The sequence below is a fragment of the Ranitomeya variabilis genome, chromosome 2 (assembly GCF_051348905.1).
Source record: "Ranitomeya variabilis isolate aRanVar5 chromosome 2, aRanVar5.hap1, whole genome shotgun sequence".
NCBI lineage: Eukaryota > Metazoa > Chordata > Amphibia > Anura > Dendrobatidae > Ranitomeya > Ranitomeya variabilis.
The window spans coordinates 504,489,592-504,510,226 of NC_135233.1; the positions used below are offsets into that span (position 1 = coordinate 504,489,592).

The 20,635-nt window shown below is 46.1% G+C and overlaps 1 protein-coding gene across 2 annotated transcripts in view; it reads right to left on the minus strand.

Moving 5' to 3' along the window:
* The window catches only part of SLC5A12 (solute carrier family 5 member 12), a 169,367-nt gene that overhangs the window by 52,637 nt on the left and 96,095 nt on the right, over positions 1–20,635 (minus strand). For both annotated transcript variants that reach the window (XM_077288034.1, XM_077288033.1), the window contains exon 5: positions 1,536–1,690. In XM_077288034.1, coding sequence (XP_077144149.1) covers positions 1,536–1,690 — 155 coding nt within the window. The remainder of the gene's footprint in view (positions 1–1,535; positions 1,691–20,635) is intronic.

The window sequence follows — 20,635 nt, forward strand, 5'->3', positions numbered from 1 at the left end:
TGATATTTTAATTTTTTGAGAAGCACCTGTATAATGTATAACAACAAGTATTTGATATGTCATGCATATGTATCTGTTCCGTTAGGGATACATATAAGGTGCATATATCATGTAAAGAAGGTAAGTGCTATCATAGAGTCAGCAGGAAATATGTCTACGGTGATTAATTTTTCATATAAATTGTAGGATAATCCTGGTTCCTTAATATGTCTTAGTGAACATAAGATTAGATAAGTTGTAAATAGATAAGGTAAGGAGAGCACAGTAAAAGTAAAGGTACCGTCACACTCAGCATCTTTGCAAAGAGAACAACAACAATCCGTGACGTTGCAGCGTCCTGGATAGCGATCTCGTTGTGTTTGACACGCAGCAGCGATCTGGATCCCGCTGTGCCATCGCTGGTTGGAGCTAGAAGTCCAGAACTTTATTTCGTCGCCAGGTCGGCGTGTATCGTCATGTTTGACATCAAAAGCAACGACGCCAGCAACGAGCATAGGGGTGCAGCTTCTCCTTCTAGCCAGTCGGTACACTCTGGCTGTTTGACATGGAGCTAACAACCAGCGAGAACGAGAAGTGAGTCGCCGTTACGTCACTGGATCGCTCCTGCATCGTTCTGGAGCTGCTGTGTTTGACGTCTCTACAGCGACCTAAACAGCGACGCTCCAGCGATCTAGTTTAGGTCGGCTCGTTGTCTATATCGCCGCAGCGTCGCTGAGTGTGACGGTACCTTTAGTAGTGCACTTTCAAATCATGGTCAAGGATAACAGATAAATAAAACACATTGTGTTAGACTAAGTACAGACCTCACACCAGGAACATGTTCACAGCGCACATTTCGCCGGTGGCTTTCACAAGGGAAATTACATATTGAATACTTCTTGTCATACATTATACCTAGCATTTTTTATGTATTTGCTAGTTTTATTTCATTTGCAGACAAATTTCCCCTCCCCCTTATCATGTTTTTATATTTGCTCAATAAAGATTATAATTTATTATTCTAATTAGTTTTGGTGATGTATCTTTTTGTAGGTTGATTTATTATAGATGTACTAGAGTCATTAACATAAATTATGGACACATATTGCACACATAGCTGTATAGTGTACAGTACTTATTTTTCAATACAAGGCCATTAAGTCCATTCATACTTCTCTGTAGTACTGTTCCGATGACACAACATGGAGCTTCTACACAATCATGAGTCTTGTCTGGTTTTGAATCTACTTGTTTGGGACTTCTGTATGATAATGCATTACACATCTGCCTTAATAATTTCAAGGGAACCTGTCAGGTATTAGTGTCCTAACTGATGTAATCTGTGTTAGGTGGCTGTAATGCAGACTAAATCTATACCTTTATTTTCTGAATCCTTTATTCCATTCCTGTATAATCGCTTTTTCAATTATTGTGCAAATGAGCCCCCTGCACATACATAGGATAATAATGGCGCCTGTGCGAGATTATTGGCAGGGAAGGCAGGTCACATCATTGCTTACAAATAGCAACAGATTTGATGCCCATAGGATAATTACTCAGCAATGTCCAGACGTGTTCCATTCATAGCAGTTTCCCATACATTGCTTGGCCCTCCATTCTGAATTGTTCCTTCAATGAGAACAGACAAAAACCCAACAACCATGACCACCATCTGGAAGGCATCTGTCCAAACAACAGCCTTTAGTCCTCCCTAGAAGAAAAATCAGAACAGGCACTTACAGTAAATGATAAATTATGGTGACATACATATAGATAAAGTTATAATAGCTATCTCCTTCACATTTAAATCTAGCTGTAGTAGCAATACAATGATTCTGTCACAAACAGTTTGTTCGCACTCTAGATGCCTACAAAGTGAAAAAAGAATCAACTTTGCCACAAGTTTTCCATTATGTTGTGTCTACAGCCCCCATAAAGACTGTATCTCAATTCTAGATGAGCAGAATGTTTTGCACAACCCCATTGCATGGCCCAGGTTAGTAGTCTGTGGTCATTTGATTTGCCGCCTTGATGTGACATCATTTTCACAGGTGATGTTTCGCGAGCCTGGCAAATCATAAGTTGAGCCTGGGATCCCCAACAAAAAGGAAATTCAAGCTACTCTTTTCCCGAGCCAGCCAATACTGAACTTAACCAAGGATCGAGGTTTTGCAAAGTGATAAGCTCATATATAGTCTCCATGGAAACTGACCACAAACAATCTCTACACAGTCTGAAGCCATAGTTACTGTCACGGGGTTACCGCAACAGAAAGGAGCCAGAAGACTGCAGCATCTGATTGCTCTACTTCTGCCCTGGAAAAAAGCACTTCACCTTCTTAAATGGTGGTAATTTCTTTTGGCAGAACAGAGGCTAATCGGCCATGTTGGAAGCTCTGGGAATCTGAGCTCTCAGCTGAGCTCGGTTAGCCACTCCCATCCCCTTTGTAATCTGGGTCCTCATTGAAACGCTTGTCAGAGTTGACTTATGCTGCATGGCTTGGAGGAGTGGTGTTTATATGAGAAGGAGTTTGAAGGAGTTATCTGTGACTGTTCCATGGGTTTGTAAGTGTGATAATTTGCAAGTGTGAAAATTCCCTTTCCCCCTCTTACTTTGGTTTTTGTCCGTCTTCCACTCCCCTGTGCATTTCTCTGTTATATGTGAGTGAATATTTGTGTTCCTGGTACTTTCAGTTACCCTTGTTCATGTTGCCTTGTTCATTGGGTTGGTATACTGTGGTGCACGGTAGGACCTGTCTTCCCTGGGTGGGGAAGAGGACAGACGGAAGGCTGATTCAGGAGATAAGGCAAGGGTGGTGGCCCTGGCATCTTCACCATCAGAAGTATCCCAGAGAACAGGGCGAATTAGGGTGCCCCCTAGTGTTAGGGACAGAGAAGAAGTCCCTGGTCCCTGGTCACCCAACAGCTGAGTTGTAACATTAGCTCTGACCATAACCATTTTTTCGGATCCATTATGGATCCTATTTCTGCTCTGACAGGGCAACTGCAGCAGCTCAGTCTAGAGGTGACAGATTTACGCATGGTTGTTTTTCAGCACCTTAATATTTCTGGTGGCATAATCATGTCACCCAGGCAAACTGTAGTGGAGCCCAAGATCGCTTTGCTGACAGGTTCTCTGTGGTGCATGACAAGTTTGTTGTTTTCAGAGAGGCCAGTAAACTATACTTTAGGTTATGTCCTGTTTCCTCAGGTACAGAAGAGCAATGTGTGGGCATAATAAGCTTACTCCTTCAGGGGGACCCCGAATCATGGGCGTTTTCTCTCACATCTGACTCCCAGTCATTTAAGACGGTGGAGGAATTTTTTCTGGCACTGGGCCTTATATATGACAACCCTAACTATGTCTCCTTGGCTGAGTCCACACTGCGCCAATTTCAGCAAGGAGTCCGGGCGGCGGAGGAGTATTGCTCTGAGTTTCAGAGGAGGACACTAAGTGGAATGACCTTGCACTCTTTAGCTAGTTCTGTGAGGGGTTTACAGTAAGGGTGAAGGATGCTTTAGCCCTGTATGAGACTCCAGTCTCCCCTGAGGCAGCCATGTCTCTGGCAATTTGGGTTTATCCACCATCTTCACCAGAGACATAGAAAGACGCCCGGGGCTAAGGGAGATCAGGACTGAGTCATCTGAGGAACCCATGCAAACAAGTGCATCAACTCACCCTGGAAAACTGTCTGTTGTTCGGCGAAAAGTGGGAATGTGTTCTTACTGTGGGAAAAAGGGCCACTTCGTGGGCACGTGTCCTTCCCGACCTCACAGTAAAGAGCCTCCAGAAAACTAAGTGGCCTGGGTTGCAAGGAGATTAGCAACCCAGGTGTACTTATCACCTCCATGGATAGGACACAATTTTTTCTGCCAGCTGAAATTCACCTGGGTAAAATTAAGGCAGACGTGTCTGCATTTCTGGACTGTGGGGTTTAACTTGATCGGTGCTAGGTTCGTCCAGGTCCGAGGCCTCAATCCACATACGCTGTCCAGACCTATACCCATAATCGCCATCGATTCCGCCCCTTTGAGACAGGGGTATTTTACTCAAGTCATCCAAGGTTTACATTTTCAGGTAGGGGCCATACACTCTTAAATAATTGACTGTTATGTGCTAGAGGGTCTGCCCTCATCTGTGGCTCTTGGACTTCCTTGGCTAATGCTGCACGATCCTATAGTAGATTGACTGTCTCAGGAAGTGATAAAGTGGAGTGAGTGTTGTCAAGGACACTGCTTCAGTACCTGGCTTGCTAAGGTTGATACCCAGTCTAACTGCCACAATTGGAACATCTTCTAGATGTGCCTTCTATGGGGTAGCTGAAAGCTGATGTTTATAGCCTGGCAGGGCAGTATCCATGGCCCCTTCCAAGGCTATTAATATCAGCCCACAGCTGTCTGCATACCTTTTGCTGGTTATTAATTATAAAGGGACTCTAAGTCATTTTTTTTTTGTTTAACTCGTGTATTGAAGCAAATAAACAATACAGCAATGAAATAAGGTGGGAACACAATCAATCAAATAAATGGAATACAATCAACTTTTCCGTCATAAAGTTAGTGTCCCAACAATTTTAAAGTTTTATTGGCCAAAGCCAATATTGTCTCTTTTCCAGTTTAATAATGTTAATTATTACTGTTGTAATAGGCAATCATTGGAAAAAACTATTCGTAACTCCAAATGCTAAGTTACATATTGTGATAGTAAATATTACATGTAAGATGAGGAAAGTTTGAGAAAAGGAAAGATAGTGAAAGAGGGAAGGAAGAGAAGAAGAAAAGAATAAAGATAAAGACAAGAAGATAAATTGTAGGTAATTGGGTACAAGGGAGCTGGATTCCCTCCCTCGGGTAAACCCAAACCCCTATCCAACAGTTGGTAAGATGGCAACTTGCTGAGTTTGATTTCAGATCATGGAAGCAGGTTAAATAGATAAGTAGTGTTCAGGATATAAGAACAACTGAAACTAATCCAAATATAGATCAGGGTCTAGATAGCCATACATCTAAATCCGGAGTTTCTCTGAATACAATCCATGGAGCCCAAGTATTGTAGAATTTGTTAGGATCCCCAGTAGTGTTGAGCATTCCAATACCACAAGTATCGGGTATAGGCCGATATTTGCGGTATCGGAATTCCGATACCGAGTTCCGATATTTTCCGCATATCGGATACCGGAATCGGAAGTTCCCAGAATTCAAACTGCCTATTTCAGCCAATGAGGAATGATTACAAGTGTGGGCACATCCTGTTCTGCATGGTGGGCATGTAACGACTGGCAAGGCTGTGATTGGCTGCTGAAATGATGTCATGATGCACTATAAAAATCGCTGCCGCCATTTCGGGCTCACTCTGCTGTGAATTCAGTTAGGGACAGGACGCTGTGTTCTGACTGAGGGCCAGTTTAGAGATAGCGATTTGCTTCATTGTGCTTTACCCAGGCTAATTTAGCAACCGATGTGTGAGAACCTTGCTTTTGCCTTGCAGTGCTGTTCACAGCTGTCTGCAAGGTCTCTGTGTGTGTGAGTGCAGCTCACTTTGTAGTCTGTGTGCAGCCACAGCCGGTTGTATTCAGCTCAGGGTGCTTCACTGCCTCATACTGTTATATCCATTGTCCTTTTTTGCAATTAGTGCAGCCTGCTGCACTGTTTTTTCAAATATTTCCTATTAGTGGCTTTCCACCCGTATCCAGCTACATTGTGGAAAAACACTACATAGGATAACATAGAGGAGGTTTTTTGGGCCTTGCAGCGCCGTTTACGGCTGCCTGCACGGTCGCTGTGTGAGTGCACATTGCTCTGTAGTCTGTCTGCAGCCACAGTCGGTTGTAGTCACTTAAGGGTGCGTCACAGCCTCATACAGTTAAATCCATTGTCCTTTTTTGCCAAATAGTGCAGCCTGCTGCACATTTTTTCAAATATTTCCTATTAGTGGCTTTCATCCGTATCCAGCAAAATTTTGGAAAAACACTACATAGGATAACAGAGAGGAGCTTTTTTGGGCCTTGCAGAGCCGTTTACGGCTGTCTGCACGGTCGCTGTGTGAGTGCACATCGCTCTGTAGTCTGTCTGCAGCCACAGCCGGTTGGAGTCAGCTCAGGGTGCGTCACAGCCTCATATAGTTAAATTCATTGTCCTTTTTTGCCAAATAGTGCAGCCTGCTGCACATTTTTTCAAATATTTCCTATTAGTGGCTTTCATCCGTATCCAGCAAAATTTTGGAAAAACACTACATAGGATAACAGAGAGGAGCTTTTTGGGCCTTGCAGCGCCGTTTATGGTTGTCTGCACGGTCTTTGTCTGACTGTAGCTCACTCAGTAGTCAGTTCTGCAACTAAAAAAAAAAAACTTAAAAAAGTTCACCAAACACACCACTTTACAGTTGTGTAGGCCACATTAGCTCATATTAAAGTCTAGTCCACACTCTAGAAAATCAGTGTTTCTTATACCTGTTAGGAGCTGTTCAGGAATAAGCCCACTAAGCCCTTAGTAGTACTTTTCTGCTTATCTTTATCAGTCAACCAAGATGAAGAAGGCAGGGAGTAAGGCACGTGGGTGTGGGCGCAGAGCAGGGAGAGGACGTAGGGATTCTGTGACTGCTGCGGGCACCGGTGACTCATCATCACCCAGTTTCAGCAGGGAACAGTCCTTCATGTGCAGCTTTGTAGGAGAGCGCTGTACACCGCTGCTGCGTGAAGACCAAATTGAAGCCGTTGTCGGATGGATGGCAGCTAACGCATCGACTTCAATTAGTGCCACATCCTCTCAGGCACAGAGCACTGGAGAGCACCCACCCGTCTCTTCACCACCTGCCAAATCAGAGAGCCCAGGACAGGAGCCGTCTCTACTTCTGTTCTCTGAATCTCTTGGCTTGGAAACAGGGGGCCAGCCAAGCAGCATTGGAGAAATGGAAGAAGAGGCAGTATGCAGTGATGCCCAACAGCTTTGTCTCTCTGACTCTGAAGAGATGGGTGGGCCAGTGCCACACCTCAGTACGCAGCTGATGATGAGACTCAGGTGCCACTTTCTGGTGTGTACTGTGCTGCCGAGACTACCCAGGAGAAGCAGTTGGTGGAAGAGGGGAGTGTAGATGATGAGGTCCTGGACCCATCATGGCGTGAGGTACAGGAAGGTGGTGGGAGCAGCTCTGAGGAAAAGATTCCCCGAACGGCCCAAAGAGGGAGAGGGAGGGGGAAGACTGCGGAGCCTGTAGCCTCCAGTTCGGCACCCGTTAGGAGCATGTCTCTTCCAAAAGCCAAAACGGGCGCTCCCAAGACTTGCAGTGCCTGGTCCTTTTTTGACACAGTTGCAGATGACATTTGCTTTGTCAAATGCAAGGTGTGTCATCATAAAGTCAAACGAGGGAGAAATGTCAGCAACCTCAATACCACAAATATGTGGAAACATGTGCGGAGCAGGCACGCGGCGGAGTTACAAAGACACACTGAAGACCTAGGCCAACCAACAGCGGCACCTACCACCTCTTCAGCTCGTGTTGTTGCCTCTTCCTCCAGCTCACACACAGCTGGTTCGGCTTCCTCACAGGAACGCCATGGAAGAACCTCTGGCACTGTTGTCCAGAGACCCACTGTAATTTCACCCACAGCACCACGTTCCCAGTCATCCTCACAGTCCCAGCCCAGTCTACAGCCATCGGTAGCACAGGTGTTGTGGATTCTGTTTTTGGGCTCCCTCTGGTGGTTACAACTGGTACTGGGTGACTTTGGTGGGTTGCGGTCTCTGGTTTCCACCTGTCCATCAGAGGCTGGGTGTTTCCTATTTAACCTGGCTTTCCTGTCATTCCCTTGCCGGCTATCAATGTATCAGTGTGTCTCTGTTACCTTTGCTACCTGCTCCTAGGCCTTCAAGACAAGCTAAGTCTGGATTTCCCTGTTTCATGTTTGCTTTCATGTTTTTAGTCCAGCTTGCAGATATGTAATTCTCTGCTGCTGGTTGCTCTAGTGGGCTGAAATTACCACTCATGTACCATGAGTTGGCACATGAGTTCAAGTAATTTCAGGATGGTATTTTGAAGGGTTTTAAGCTGACCGCGCAGTTCACCTTTTGTATCCTCTGCTATCTAGCTTAAGCGGGCCTCATTTTGCTGAATCTGTTTTCATAACTACGTTTGTGCCTTCCTCTCATTTCACCGTCATTATATGTGGGGGGCTGCTATTTCTGTGGGAATATTTCTCTGGAGGCAAGATAGGTCTGTGATTCTTCTGATAGGGGTAGCTAGATCTCCGGCTGGCGCGAGACGTCTAGAGTCCCCCCAGGAACGTTCCCCGGCTGCTGTTAGTTGAGTGCTGAGGTTCAGGATCGCGGTCAGCTCAGGTTCCATCACCCTAGAGCTTGTCCTGTTTTTGCTCGTGTTATGTTGCTAAATTCCCTGCCATTGGGAACATGACAGTATAGCCGACCCACAAAGTGTTAATTGTTTGGGCTGAAGCAGGAGAAAAAGAAGTGTTGAAGGGAAATTTTTTTTTTTCCCCTCAGAGTTTTGCTGCCTAGCCCTTAATTGCTGTCTAGCTGCTTCTTACCTCCTCTTAACCCTTGAATGGCTCTGACCTTAGCTGTTTAACATGGATGTCCAGAGTTTGGCTTCCATCCTGAATGATCTCACTGCAAAAGTTCAAAACATACAGGATTTTGTTGTTCACACTCCTATGTCTGAACCTAGAATTCCTATTCCAGAGTTTTTTTCTGGAGATAGATCTACCTTCCTGAATTTCAGGAACAATTGCAAATTGTTTCTTTCTTTGAAATCTCGCTCCTCTGGAGACCCTGCTCAGCAGGTCAAGATTGTAATATCTTTCCTGCGGGGCGACCCTCAGAATTGGGCATTTGCATTGGCACCAGGGGATCCTGCATTGCTCAGTGTGGATGCGTTTTTTCTGGCACTGGGATTGCTCTATGAGGAACCTAACCTGGAGATTCAGGCTGAAAAGGCTTTATTAGCCCTCTCTCAGGGGCATGATGAAGCGGAAGTATATTGTCAAAAATTTCGGAAATGGTCGGTGCTTACTCAGTGGAATGAGTGCGCCCTGGCTGCAAACTTCAGAGATGGTCTTTCTGAGGCCATTAAGGATATTATGGTGGGGTTCCCTGCGCCTACAGGTCTGAATGAGTCTATGGCTATGGCCATTCAGATTGATCGGCGTTTACGGGAGCGCAAACCTGTGCACCAGTTGGCGGTGTCTTCTGAACAGGCACCTGAGACTATGCAATGTGATAGAATTCATTCCAGAAGTGAACGGCAAAATTATAGGCGGAAAAATGGATTGTGTTTTTATTGTGGTGATTCAGCTCATGTTATATCAGCATGCTCTAAACGCACAAAAAAGGTTGATAAATCTTTTGCCATTAGTACTCTGCAGTCTAAGTTCATTTTGTCTGTAACTCTGATTTGTTCACTGTCATCCATTTCCATCAATGCCTATGTGGATTCGGGCGCTGCCCTGAGTCTTATGGATTGGTCATTTGCCAAACGCTGCGGTTTTAGTCTGGAGCCTCTGGAAGTTCCTATTCCTTTAAAGGGAATTGACTCTACACCATTGGCTATGAATAAACCGCAGTACTGGACACAGGTGACCATGCGCATGACTCCCGTTCATCAAGAGGTGATTCGCTTCCTTGTACTGTATAATTTACATGATGTACTAGTGCTTGGGCTGCCATGGTTACAAACTCATAATCCAGTCCTGGATTGGAAAACAATGTCTGTGTTAAGCTGGGGATGTCAGGGGGTTCATGATGATGCACCTCTGATTTCAATCGCTTCATCTACTCCTTCTGAGGTCCCTGTGTTTTTGTCTGACTATCGGGATGTTTTTGAGGAGCCTAAGCTCAATTCGCTCCCTCCTCATAGGGATTGTGACTGTGCTATAGAGTTGATTCCTGGCAGTAAGTTCCCTAAGGGTCGTTTATTTAATTTGTCAGTGCCAGAGCATACTGCTATGCGGAATTATATTAAGGAGTCCTTGGAAAAGGGACATATTCGTCCATCTTCGTCCCCTCTGGGAGCAGGTTTTTTTTTCGTGACAAAAAAAGATGGTTCCCTGAGGCCTTGTATAGATTATCGCCTTCTGAATAAGATTACAGTCAAATATCAGTATCCATTGCCATTATTGACTGATTTGTTTGCTCGCATTAAGGGGGCTAGGTGGTTCACTAAGATAGATCTTCGCGGTGCGTATAATCTTGTGCGGATAAAGCAGGGTGATGAGTGGAAAACTGCATTTAATACACCTGAGGGCCATTTTGAGTATTTGGTAATGCCTTTTGGACTTTCTAATGCTCCTTCAGTCTTTCAGTCCTTTATGCACAATATTTTCCGTGAATATCTGGATAAGTTTATGATTGTGTATTTGGATGATATTTTGGTGTTTTCTGATGACTGGGAGTCTCATGTTCTACAGGTCAGGAAGGTGTTTCAAGTCCTGCGGGCCAATTCTCTGTTTGTGAAGGGCTCAAAATGTCTCTTCGGAGTCCAGAAGATTTCTTTTTTGGGGTACATTTTTTCTCCTTCTACTATTGAGATGGATCCCGTCAAGGTTCAGGCGATTTGTGACTGGACACAACCTACATCTGTTAAGAGTCTTCAGAAGTTCTTGGGTTTTGCTAATTTTTATCGTCGGTTCATTGCTAATTTTTCCAGTGTTGTTAAACCTTTGACTGATTTGACTAAAAAGGGTGCTGATGTTGCTAATTGGTCTCCTACGGCTGTGGAGGCCTTTCAGGAACTTAAGCGCCGGTTTTCTTCTGCTCCTGTGTTATGTCAACCAGATGTTTCACTTCCTTTTCAGGTTGAGGTTGATGCTTCCGAGATTGGAGCGGGGGCGGTTTTGTCACAGAGAAGTTCCGATGGCTCGGTGATGAAGCCATGTGCGTTCTTTTCTAGAAAATTCTCGCCCGCCGAGCGCAATTATGATGTGGGTAATCGGGAGCTTTTGGCCATGAAGTGGGCATTTGAGGAGTGGCATCATTGGCTTGAGGGTGCTAGACATCGTGTGGTGGTCTTGACTGATCACAAAAATCTGATTTACCTTGAGTCTGCCAGGCGTCTGAATCCTAGACAGGCTCGTTGGTCGTTGTTTTTTTCTCGTTTCAATTTTGTGGTTTTATATCTGCCAGGTTCAAAGAATGTGAAGGCAGATGCTCTTTCCAGGAGTTTTGTGCCTGACTCTCCTGGAGACTCTGGGCCTACTGGTATCCTTAGGGATGGGGTAATATTGTCCGCCGTCTCCCCAGACTTGCGACGTGCATTGCAGGAGTTTCAGGCGGATAAACCTGATCGTTGTCCACCAGAAAGACTGTTTGTTCCGGATGATTGGACCAGTAGAGTCATCTCCGAGGTCCATTCTTCTGTGTTGGCTGGTCATCCTGGAATATTTGGTACTAGAGACTTGGTGGCCAGGTCTTTTTGGTGGCCTTCCTTGTCAAGGGATGTGCGCACCTTTGTGCAGTCTTGTGAAGTGTGTGCTCGGGCTAAGCCTTGCTGTTCTTGGGCCAGTGGGTTGTTGTTATCCTTGCCTATCCCGAAGAGGCCTTGGACGCACATTTCCATGGATTTTATTTCAGATCTCCCTGTCTCACAGAAAATGTCCGTTATCTGGGTTGTGTGTGACCGCTTTTCTAAGATGGTTCATTTGGTACCCTTGCCTAAGTTGCCTTCCTCCTCTGAGTTGGTCCCTTTATTTTTTCAGAACGTGGTTCGTTTGCATGGGATTCCGGAGAATATCGGTTCTTTCAGGGGATCCCAGTTTGTGTCTAGATTTTGGCGGACGTTTTGTGCTAAGATGGGCATTGATTTGTCTTTCTCATCTGCATTCCATCCTCAGACGAATGGCCAGACGGAGCAAACTAATCAGACCTTGGAAACTTATTTAAGGTGTTTTGTTTCTGCTGATCAAGATGACTGGGTTGCCTTTTTGCCACTGGGCGAATTTGCACTTAATAATCGGGCTAGTTCTGCTACTTTGGTTTCTCCTTTCTTTTGTAATTCGGGGTTTCATCCTCGTTTTTCCTCTGGTCAGGTGGAGCCTTCGGATTGTCCTGGAGTGGACGTGGTGGTGGACAGGCTACATCAGATTTGGAATCAGGTGGTGGACAATTTGAAGTTGTCTCAGGAGAAGGCTCAGCAGTTTGCTAATCGCCGTCGCCGCGTGGGTCCCCGACTTCTTGTTGGGGACTTGGTGTGGTTGTCTTCTCGTTTTGTCCCTATGAAGGTCTCTTCTCCTAAGTTCAAGCCTCGGTTCATCGGTCCTTATAAGATCTTGGAGATTCTTAACCCTGTATCTTTTCGTTTGGATCTCCCAGCATCGTTTGCTATTCATAATGTGTTCCATCGGTCGTTATTGCAGAGGTAGGAGGTGCCCGTTGTTCCTTCGGTTGAGCCTCCTGCTCCGGTGCTGGTGGAGGGAGAATTGGAGTATGTTGTTGAGAAGATCTTGGATTCTCGTGTTTCCAGACGTAAACTCCAGTATTTGGTTAAGTGGAAGGGTTATGGTCAGGAGGATAATTCCTGGGTGGTCGCCTCTGATGTTCATGCGACTGATTTGGTCCACGCCTTCCATAGAGCTCATCCTGATCGCCCTGGGGGTTCTCGTGAGGGTTCGGTGACCCCTCCTCAAGGGGGGGGTACTGTTGTGGATTCTGTTTTTGGGCTCCCTCTGGTGGTTACAACTGGTACTGGGTGACTTTGGTGGGTTGCGGTCTCTGGTTTCCACCTGTCCATCAGAGGCTGGGTGTTTCCTATTTAACCTGGCTTTCCTGTCATTCCCTTGCCGGCTATCAATGTATCAGTGTGTCTCTGTTACCTTTGCTACCTGCTCCTAGGCCTTCAAGACAAGCTAAGTCTGGATTTCCCTGTTTCATGTTTGCTTTCATGTTTTTAGTCCAGCTTGCAGATATGTAATTCTCTGCTGCTGGTTGCTCTAGTGGGCTGAAATTACCACTCATGTACCATGAGTTGGCACATGAGTTCAAGTAATTTCAGGATGGTATTTTGAAGGGTTTCAAGCTGACCACGCAGTTCACCTTTTGTATCCTCTGCTATCTAGCTTAAGCGGGCCTCATTTTGCTGAATCTGTTTTCATAACTACGTTTGTGCCTTCCTCTCATTTCACCATCATTATATGTGGGGGGCTGCTATTTCTGTGGGAATATTTCTCTGGAGGCAAGATAGGTCTGTGATTCTTCTGATAGGGGTAGCTAGATCTCCGGCTGGCGCGAGACATCTAGAGTCCCCCCAGGAACGTTCCCCGGCTGCTGTTAGTTGAGTGTTGAGGTTCAGGATCGCGGTCAGCTCAGGTTCCATCACCCTAGAGCTTGTCCTGTTTTTGCTCGTGTTATGTTGCTAAATTCCCTGCCATTGGGAACATGACACACAGGCATGGGAGAAAAAGCAGCCATTCTCGGCAAACCACCCCCGAGCACAGGCTCTGAATGCTGGCATTGCAAAACTACTGACCCTTGAAATGCTCTCATTCAGGCTGGTGGAGACTGACAGCTTCCGTAACTTGATGGCATTGGCAGCCCCACAATACAATGTGCCCAGCCGCTTTTATTTCAGCAGGCAAGCCGTCCCTGCCCTGCACAAGCATGTGGAGGGACACATAAAACACGTGCTACTGAACGCCACCAGTAGCAAGGTCCACCTCACCACCGATGCATGGACCAGTCACCATGGACAGGGGCGATACCTTTCCCTCACTGTCCATTGTTGAGCGGTTGTTGAGCTGGGTACAGATCGTGCGAGTGGCGCAGGACGTGTTCTGCCAACTCCAAGGATTGCAGGAATCCAGTCTGTACGCATTGACTCCTCCTCATACACAAGTTCGTCAGAATCATCGCTGCAGGAGCCGTCACTGTCCACCTCCACATGGACCCGTGAACACAGGCCCAGTCCACCTGACACCAAATGATGTCAGAAGACGGGCAGCGCTAACTGCGCATGACCAAGGTTGAACATAACAGCGCAGGCTTGGTGACAGATTCCAACAACGCTGAGGATGCGGCGCACGCCGCCAAGGGGGTAGGAATAACCCCAGTGCTGCATCCCACCACGAAGGAAAGTCCCACCTCCGGGACGATTTCATGGTATCAGGGGACAAATTTTATAAGTGTTTAGTTCTGCGTTTGCAAGGAGCATAATTACAAGAGCCACCTTTTCCTTTTGCAGCATTTGTGATGCACAAGTTGGCTCTTTCAGCTACAAGCGCCTGGGGGGGTTAAAGGTTCCCTTTCAACTTGCTACAAGTAGGCCTCAGCCTACACTCGGCTCCTCCTGCTGACCCTGGGCTCTAACACCGCCAGTTGGTGCTCGGAAGTGCTGGCTGCACAGAGAAAAACACCCGCCAATGTGTCAGTGGGGTTCAGTACCGCCAGCTGTTCCCCTGCTGTGTAGCCGGCAACAACGTGTCCTGCAAATGCCACGCAGACACAACAGACCTAAAACTGCCTCCAGTGCAGGCTTCGGCCTACACTCTGCTCCTCCTGCTGACCCTGGGCTCTAACACCGCCAGTTGGTGCTCGGAAGTGCTGGCTGCACAGAGAAAAACACTAGCCACTGTGTCAGTGGGGTTCAGTAGCGCCAGCTGTTCCCCTGCTGTGTAGCCGGCAACAACGTGTCCTGCAAACGCCACACAGACACCACAACTGAAATTAAAGGGAACCTGCCCCCCCCAGGCATTGGTATGTATAACAGCCACCTTTTACAGCAGTAATGCTGCATTTGAACAAGGTGGCTCATTAAGTTATTCTCCTTGCACATGTCAAACTCAACACGTATAAAATGTGTCCCCTGATACCATTAAACCGTCCCTGAGGTGTGACTTTCCTTTGTAATGACACGCAGCAACCCCCTTGGCGCCATGCGCCGCCTCATCAGCGTTGTTTGAATCTGCCACGGACCTTGCGCTGCTATGTTCAACCTTGGCCATGCGCAGGTAGTGCTGCCCATCTTCTGACATCATTGGTTGGCTGGCTGCGCCTGTGCGGCTGCCCTGCCCGACACAACGCCCCTCAGTGTCTTACTTATTTTGACAGCGAGGGTGTGATTGATGGGCATGAGCAGTGCATATCTTCGCCTCTCACTCATCTCCTTCCACCTTCTTCAGACTGTGCGGCTTCACGGACGTGGCATGCGATAAGGGATCAGCTGACGCCGCACAGTCTGAAGCAGGTGTAAGGACATGAGTGAGAGGCGAAGATATCTACTGTGCAAGGCCATGAATCCCAGGCCCGCAGTGTGAATAAATGAAAAGACACTGCGGGGCTGGGATTCATGGGCAGCGTGACTGCACCGGCTGACATCAAATGTTGTCAGAAGACGGGCAGCGATAACAGCGCATGGCCAAGGGATAACACAACAGAGTAGACTCCGGGACAGAAAAAAGCGACGCTCAGGAGGCTGCGCCCAGCACCAAGGTGGTAATTTTTAACAGCTGTGCTGCATCTCATTAAGAAGGAAAGTCCCGCCTCCAAGACAGTTATAAGGAGCTAAATTGTACACGTGTTTCATTCAGCGTGTGCAAGGAACAAACTTAAAATAGCAATCTATTACTAGTGCAGCATTACTGCTGCACAAGGTGGCTATTGTAGTTTGTAACACCTGAGGGGGGTTTAAAGTTTCCCTTTCAATTTGCTCCAATTAGGTTTCGGCCTACACTCTGCTTCCCCTGCTGTCCCTGGGCTCTAACACCGCCAGTTGGTGTCCGATAGTGCTGGCTGCACAGAGAAAAACACTCACCAATGTGTCAGTGGGGTTCAGTAACGGCAGCTGTTCCCCTGCTGTGTAGCTGGCAACAACGTGTCCTGCAAACGCCACGCAGACACAAAGCTGCCTCCAGTGCAGGCTTCGGCCTTCACTCTGCTCCTCTGCTCCTCCTTGATTCCCTGGGCTCTAACACCGCCAGTTGGTGCTCAGAAGTGCTAGCTGCACAGAGAAAAACACCCGCCAATGTGTCAGTGGGGTTCAGTAACACTAGCTGTTCCCCTGCTGTGTAGCTGGCAACAACGTGTCCTGCAAACGCCACGCAGACACAAATCTGCCTCCAGTGCAGGCTTCGGCCTTCACTCTGCTCCTCTGCTCCTCCTTGATTCCCTGGGCTCTAACACCGCCAGTTGGTGCTCGGAAGTGCTAGCTGCACAGAGAAAAACACCCGCTAATGTGTCAGTGGGGTTCAGCAACGCCAGCTGTACCCCTGCTGTGTAGCCGGCAACGTGTCCTGCAAATGCCACGCAGACACAACAGACAATAAGCTGCCTCCAGTGCAGGCTTCAGCCTACACTCTGCTCCCCCTGCTGACCCTTTGCTCCAACAACGCTAGTTGGGGCTCTAGGAAGACAATCTTGAATAGTTCCCCATCCTAGTTCCAGTACCGTCAGCTGGTTCCGGGTAGAGCCTTTTGCTTAGGTGCCTCCTTCTGGGTATCCAAGTTCCACCAATGTCAGGTGGTCCTTGGTAGTGCTTTCAGGCACGGGTACCTCCTGCTTAGTAACCGGGTTCCAGTAACGTCAGCTGGTCCTTGGTAGTTCCATTGGCTCTTGGACCTTTGGCTACTCATCCGGGTTCCAGTACCGTCAGCTGGTTCTCGGCAGTGTCTTTTGCTCTTGTACCTTCTGCTCCCCATCCTGGTTCCAGTACCGTCAGCTGGTTCCGGGCAGAGCCTTTGGCTTAGGTGCCTCCTTCTGGGTATCCGAGTTCCACCAACGTCAGGTGGTCCTTGTTAGTGCTTTCTGGCATGGGTACCTCCTGCTTAGTAACCGGGTTCCAGTAACGTCAGCTGGTCCTCGGTAGTTCCATTGGCTCTTGGACCTTCGGCTACCCATCCGGGTTCCAGTACCGTCAGCTGGTTCTCGGTATTTTCTCAGCCTTCTTGTACCTTCTGCTACATTTCCAAGTTCAAGACCCTAAAGACGACGACCCTGAAGACCTCCCCTAAGATGACGACGACACCAGAGACGACAACCCCTGAAACAACGACCCTGGAGACGACGACCCTGAAGAGCACCCCGATGACGACGACGACCCCAGAGACGACGACCCTGGAGACGACGACCTGGAAGACCGAGAAGAACAAGAGGCTGCAGAACAAAGAGCAGAAGAACATTAAGCATAAGACTAAACATCAGAGCAAAAGATATTATCTAAATTATAAGCAGAAGAAGACTAAGCCGTGTATGGGGGTGAGTCCGTTCCTCCTCGTGGTGCCCCTGGAAAAAGCCTGCTGCTGCAGGCCTAACTGAACGTGGACAAATACTGTTGTAACTCTTTTGTGACAGGCAGAACGGAAGGTGTAATCTTCAAACTGTTATACATAACAACGACAGGAATGCCTGTCACAAATAAGAATATGATGAAGAAGTAGAATATGAAGAATAACAGTTTAATAACAAGAAGATGAAGAATGTAAAAAGAAAAATAAGAGGTAGAAGATGAAGAAGAAGATGAATAAGGTGAAGAAGAAGTTGATGTCAAAGATGCTGCTGCTGAGGATGATGAAGAAGAAAGTGTTGGAGAAGTAAAAAAGAAGGTGAAGGGCATGGAAGTAGTGAAACATCAATATCTGACAAAATAAAAAAAAACTTAACATTGTCAATATCTTTGTAACTCCAAACGTCTTAAAAAAAATAAATAAATAAAATTCCTGCTATTCTGTTTGATTGGGCTAAACCTCTATGCCTTTAATGTCTCCGCCACCTCCCCCAATACATCCTACATTATTCTTAGTTGTTTTCCTTCATGTAGAATGAACCTACAAGGAAAGAAAGGGTTTATTTTAATTCCGATATTTTGGTCCCATTGACTTGCATTGGTATCAGGTATCGGTATCAGCGATATCCGATATTTTTTGAATATCGGCCGATCCAATCCGATACTGATACTTTCCGATATCGGAAGGTATCGCTCAACACTAATCCCCAGTAGTCTGATTTATCACTTGCTCCATTCTATAAATATTGTTAAGTTCCACAACAAATTCAGAGCATGAGAGGACTTTTTCTTATTTCCAATACCGGGGAATCAGGTTCCTAGCAGCCGTGAGGAAATGTCTGAGAAGATTCTTCTTCAACCCAGATATTGACAAGTCACATAAAGACAGGAGTACTAATTCTGCTGTGGGCCGAACCTTATGAATAGGTAGTTTATTATAGAGATCAAAGATTGACATCCATAATTTCTGTATGGGCGGACAGTCCCACCAGATATGGACATATGTTCCCTTTTCCTCTGCGCATCTCCAGCATATATCTGGAGTCACCAGGAACATGGCATGTACCAAGGAAGGGCATCTATACCACCTCGACAGGATCTTATAGCTACTCTCCTGTGACACAAAGGACAATGAGGTCCTAAAAGTGAATAATAGGATATTGTCCTTTTCCTCTTGAGATAAAGATATCCCCAAATCATTCTCCCATTTTGAAAAAAATATTGGAAAATTGTGCCTTGGGGTTTGACCCCTTTGGAAAAGATTATATAGCAATGAGACCGTGTGGACCGGAGGTTCCTCAGCAATACAAAGTTTCTCAAAAGGCGTCAATGCTCTTACAATGTTGTTTTGTTTAGATGTTGTGTGTATGAAACTTTCAATTGTTCATAGAAAAACCAAGTACATGTAGGAGGCTCCTCCCCTTGGTATATTTCATGTAGAGACTTGACACCAGTTTGACTTAAGTAGTCATATATTTTAGGTCTTGAGGATCTACATTTGTTCAGGTAGGTCTCCCTGTGAAGTCCCGAAGGAGAGTTAGGGTTATCATATATTGGGGTGAGTGGTCCAGGGGATGTTGAGGTTTGTAGGCGCCCGCCGCTCTGCTGGATGAATAGGATCATATTTGTAGTCATAAAGGGCAGGCAAAGCCACCCCTCCGTTCCTCCCCTCGCGTTCCATAATATTATTTGAGGGTCGCCTCCAATGAGGTCACCTTCCAGATTAACACATTTCTTGCTATTCCTGCTGTGATATAAATCCAAGATACAGGTTCCTATTGATGCACGAGCATAAACCATAAAATCCGGTAGTCCAATTCCCCTCATTTGCTTAGATCTACTTAATACAAAGTATGATGCTCGTGATCTAGTATGCGACCAAACAAATCGAGTGATTGCCTTCTTAAGACGCGAGAAAAAAGAGGCAGGTAAATATAATGGAATTGTTTGAAAGTAATATAGGAGGCGTGGCAATAGATCCATCTTGATTACACTAACTCTACCAAACCAGGACAACTGAAGTCTGTGCCATCTCTCTAAATCTAATTCCGCTTTATGTAATGCAGGTTTAAAGTTTGCGCCATACAGTCCAGGGATTTTCGCTGTTATTTTTACACCTAAGTATGTGAGCGAGTCGAAACGCCACCTAAAGGGAAAGGAGGCGCGTAGCTCATTCACCTCAGATAATTGTAGTGAAATTTTGAGGATCTCAGATTTATGAGAATTCATTTTGAAATTGCTTAAGAGACCAAACTTCTGCAACTCTAAGATAATATTAGGTAAGCTGGTTAACGGGGATGTAGCGTATAAAAGAATGTCGTCGACAAAAAGTGCCAACTTATGCTCCACCGATCGTAGCTCAACTCCCCTAAAGGAGGGGTTATTGCGTATTGCCGTAGCCAAAAATTCCATCGTTAAGATGTACAAGAGAGGGGAAAGTGGGCGCCCCTGCCTCGTGCCATTCCTGATTGCAAACACATCAGAAAGGCGCCATTAACCTTTATCTGAGCGCTAGGGGAGGCATATAAGGCCATAATTCTATGGAGCATATTCTCTCCTAAGCCGATCCCTTTCAGGGCCTGGAATAAAAATTCCCAGTGTACCCTGTCAAAAGCTTTCTCAGCATCAATCGACAGGATACACATGGGATCCCCCCCCCGCCCCGCTCGGTCAATCAATGAGATGGTCCGTATGGTGTTATCTCGCGCCTCCCCACCCAGAACAAAACCCACCTGGTCTTGGTTTATTGAGCTCGGGAGAAGGGGGCCTAATCTACTTGCAATCATCTTTGCATAAATTTTAACATCAAGGTTCATCAGGGATATTGGACGATAATTGTTGCACAGGGAAATATCCTTTTAGGCTTTATATTATTCTGTTGTAGGTATGTATTGATTTTGTCATGAAGTAAGGATATTGACATATCTTTGTGATGTCCGGGTATGTTGTATAAGTCTTTATAATAATCACTAAAGCCTAAAAGGATGTCCCTGGTGTTGTATACTCACCTTCCTCCCTTAGCCTTAATGAAGGGGATGAATGTATTTGGCCACAAGGGGTTAATGCTTAAGTTTGCCGCTTTTATTTCCATATTGGTAAAAGTGCTTGCGGAGCTTTTCTTTAAAGCATCGAGGTTTTTGGTCTAGTATGGTAAGCAACTTTTGCCTTGCTATAGATAGGTGTGCAAATGTAGTCGCATTAAGGTCACGTTTATGTTGTGTTTCTAATTTATGGATTTGATCGGACAGTTTAATTATTTTGGCAACTCTCTCTTTTTAAGCGTGCACCGTGTGAAACAAGTACACCCCTTATTACGCTTTTTAAAGCTTCCCATTTCATAGGAGGAGATGTTGGGTCCCTGTCGTGATCTGTTATACAGTTAGGGATCGTTTTTTCAACATAAGATTTACACAACATGTCTTGGAGTAAATTCTCATTT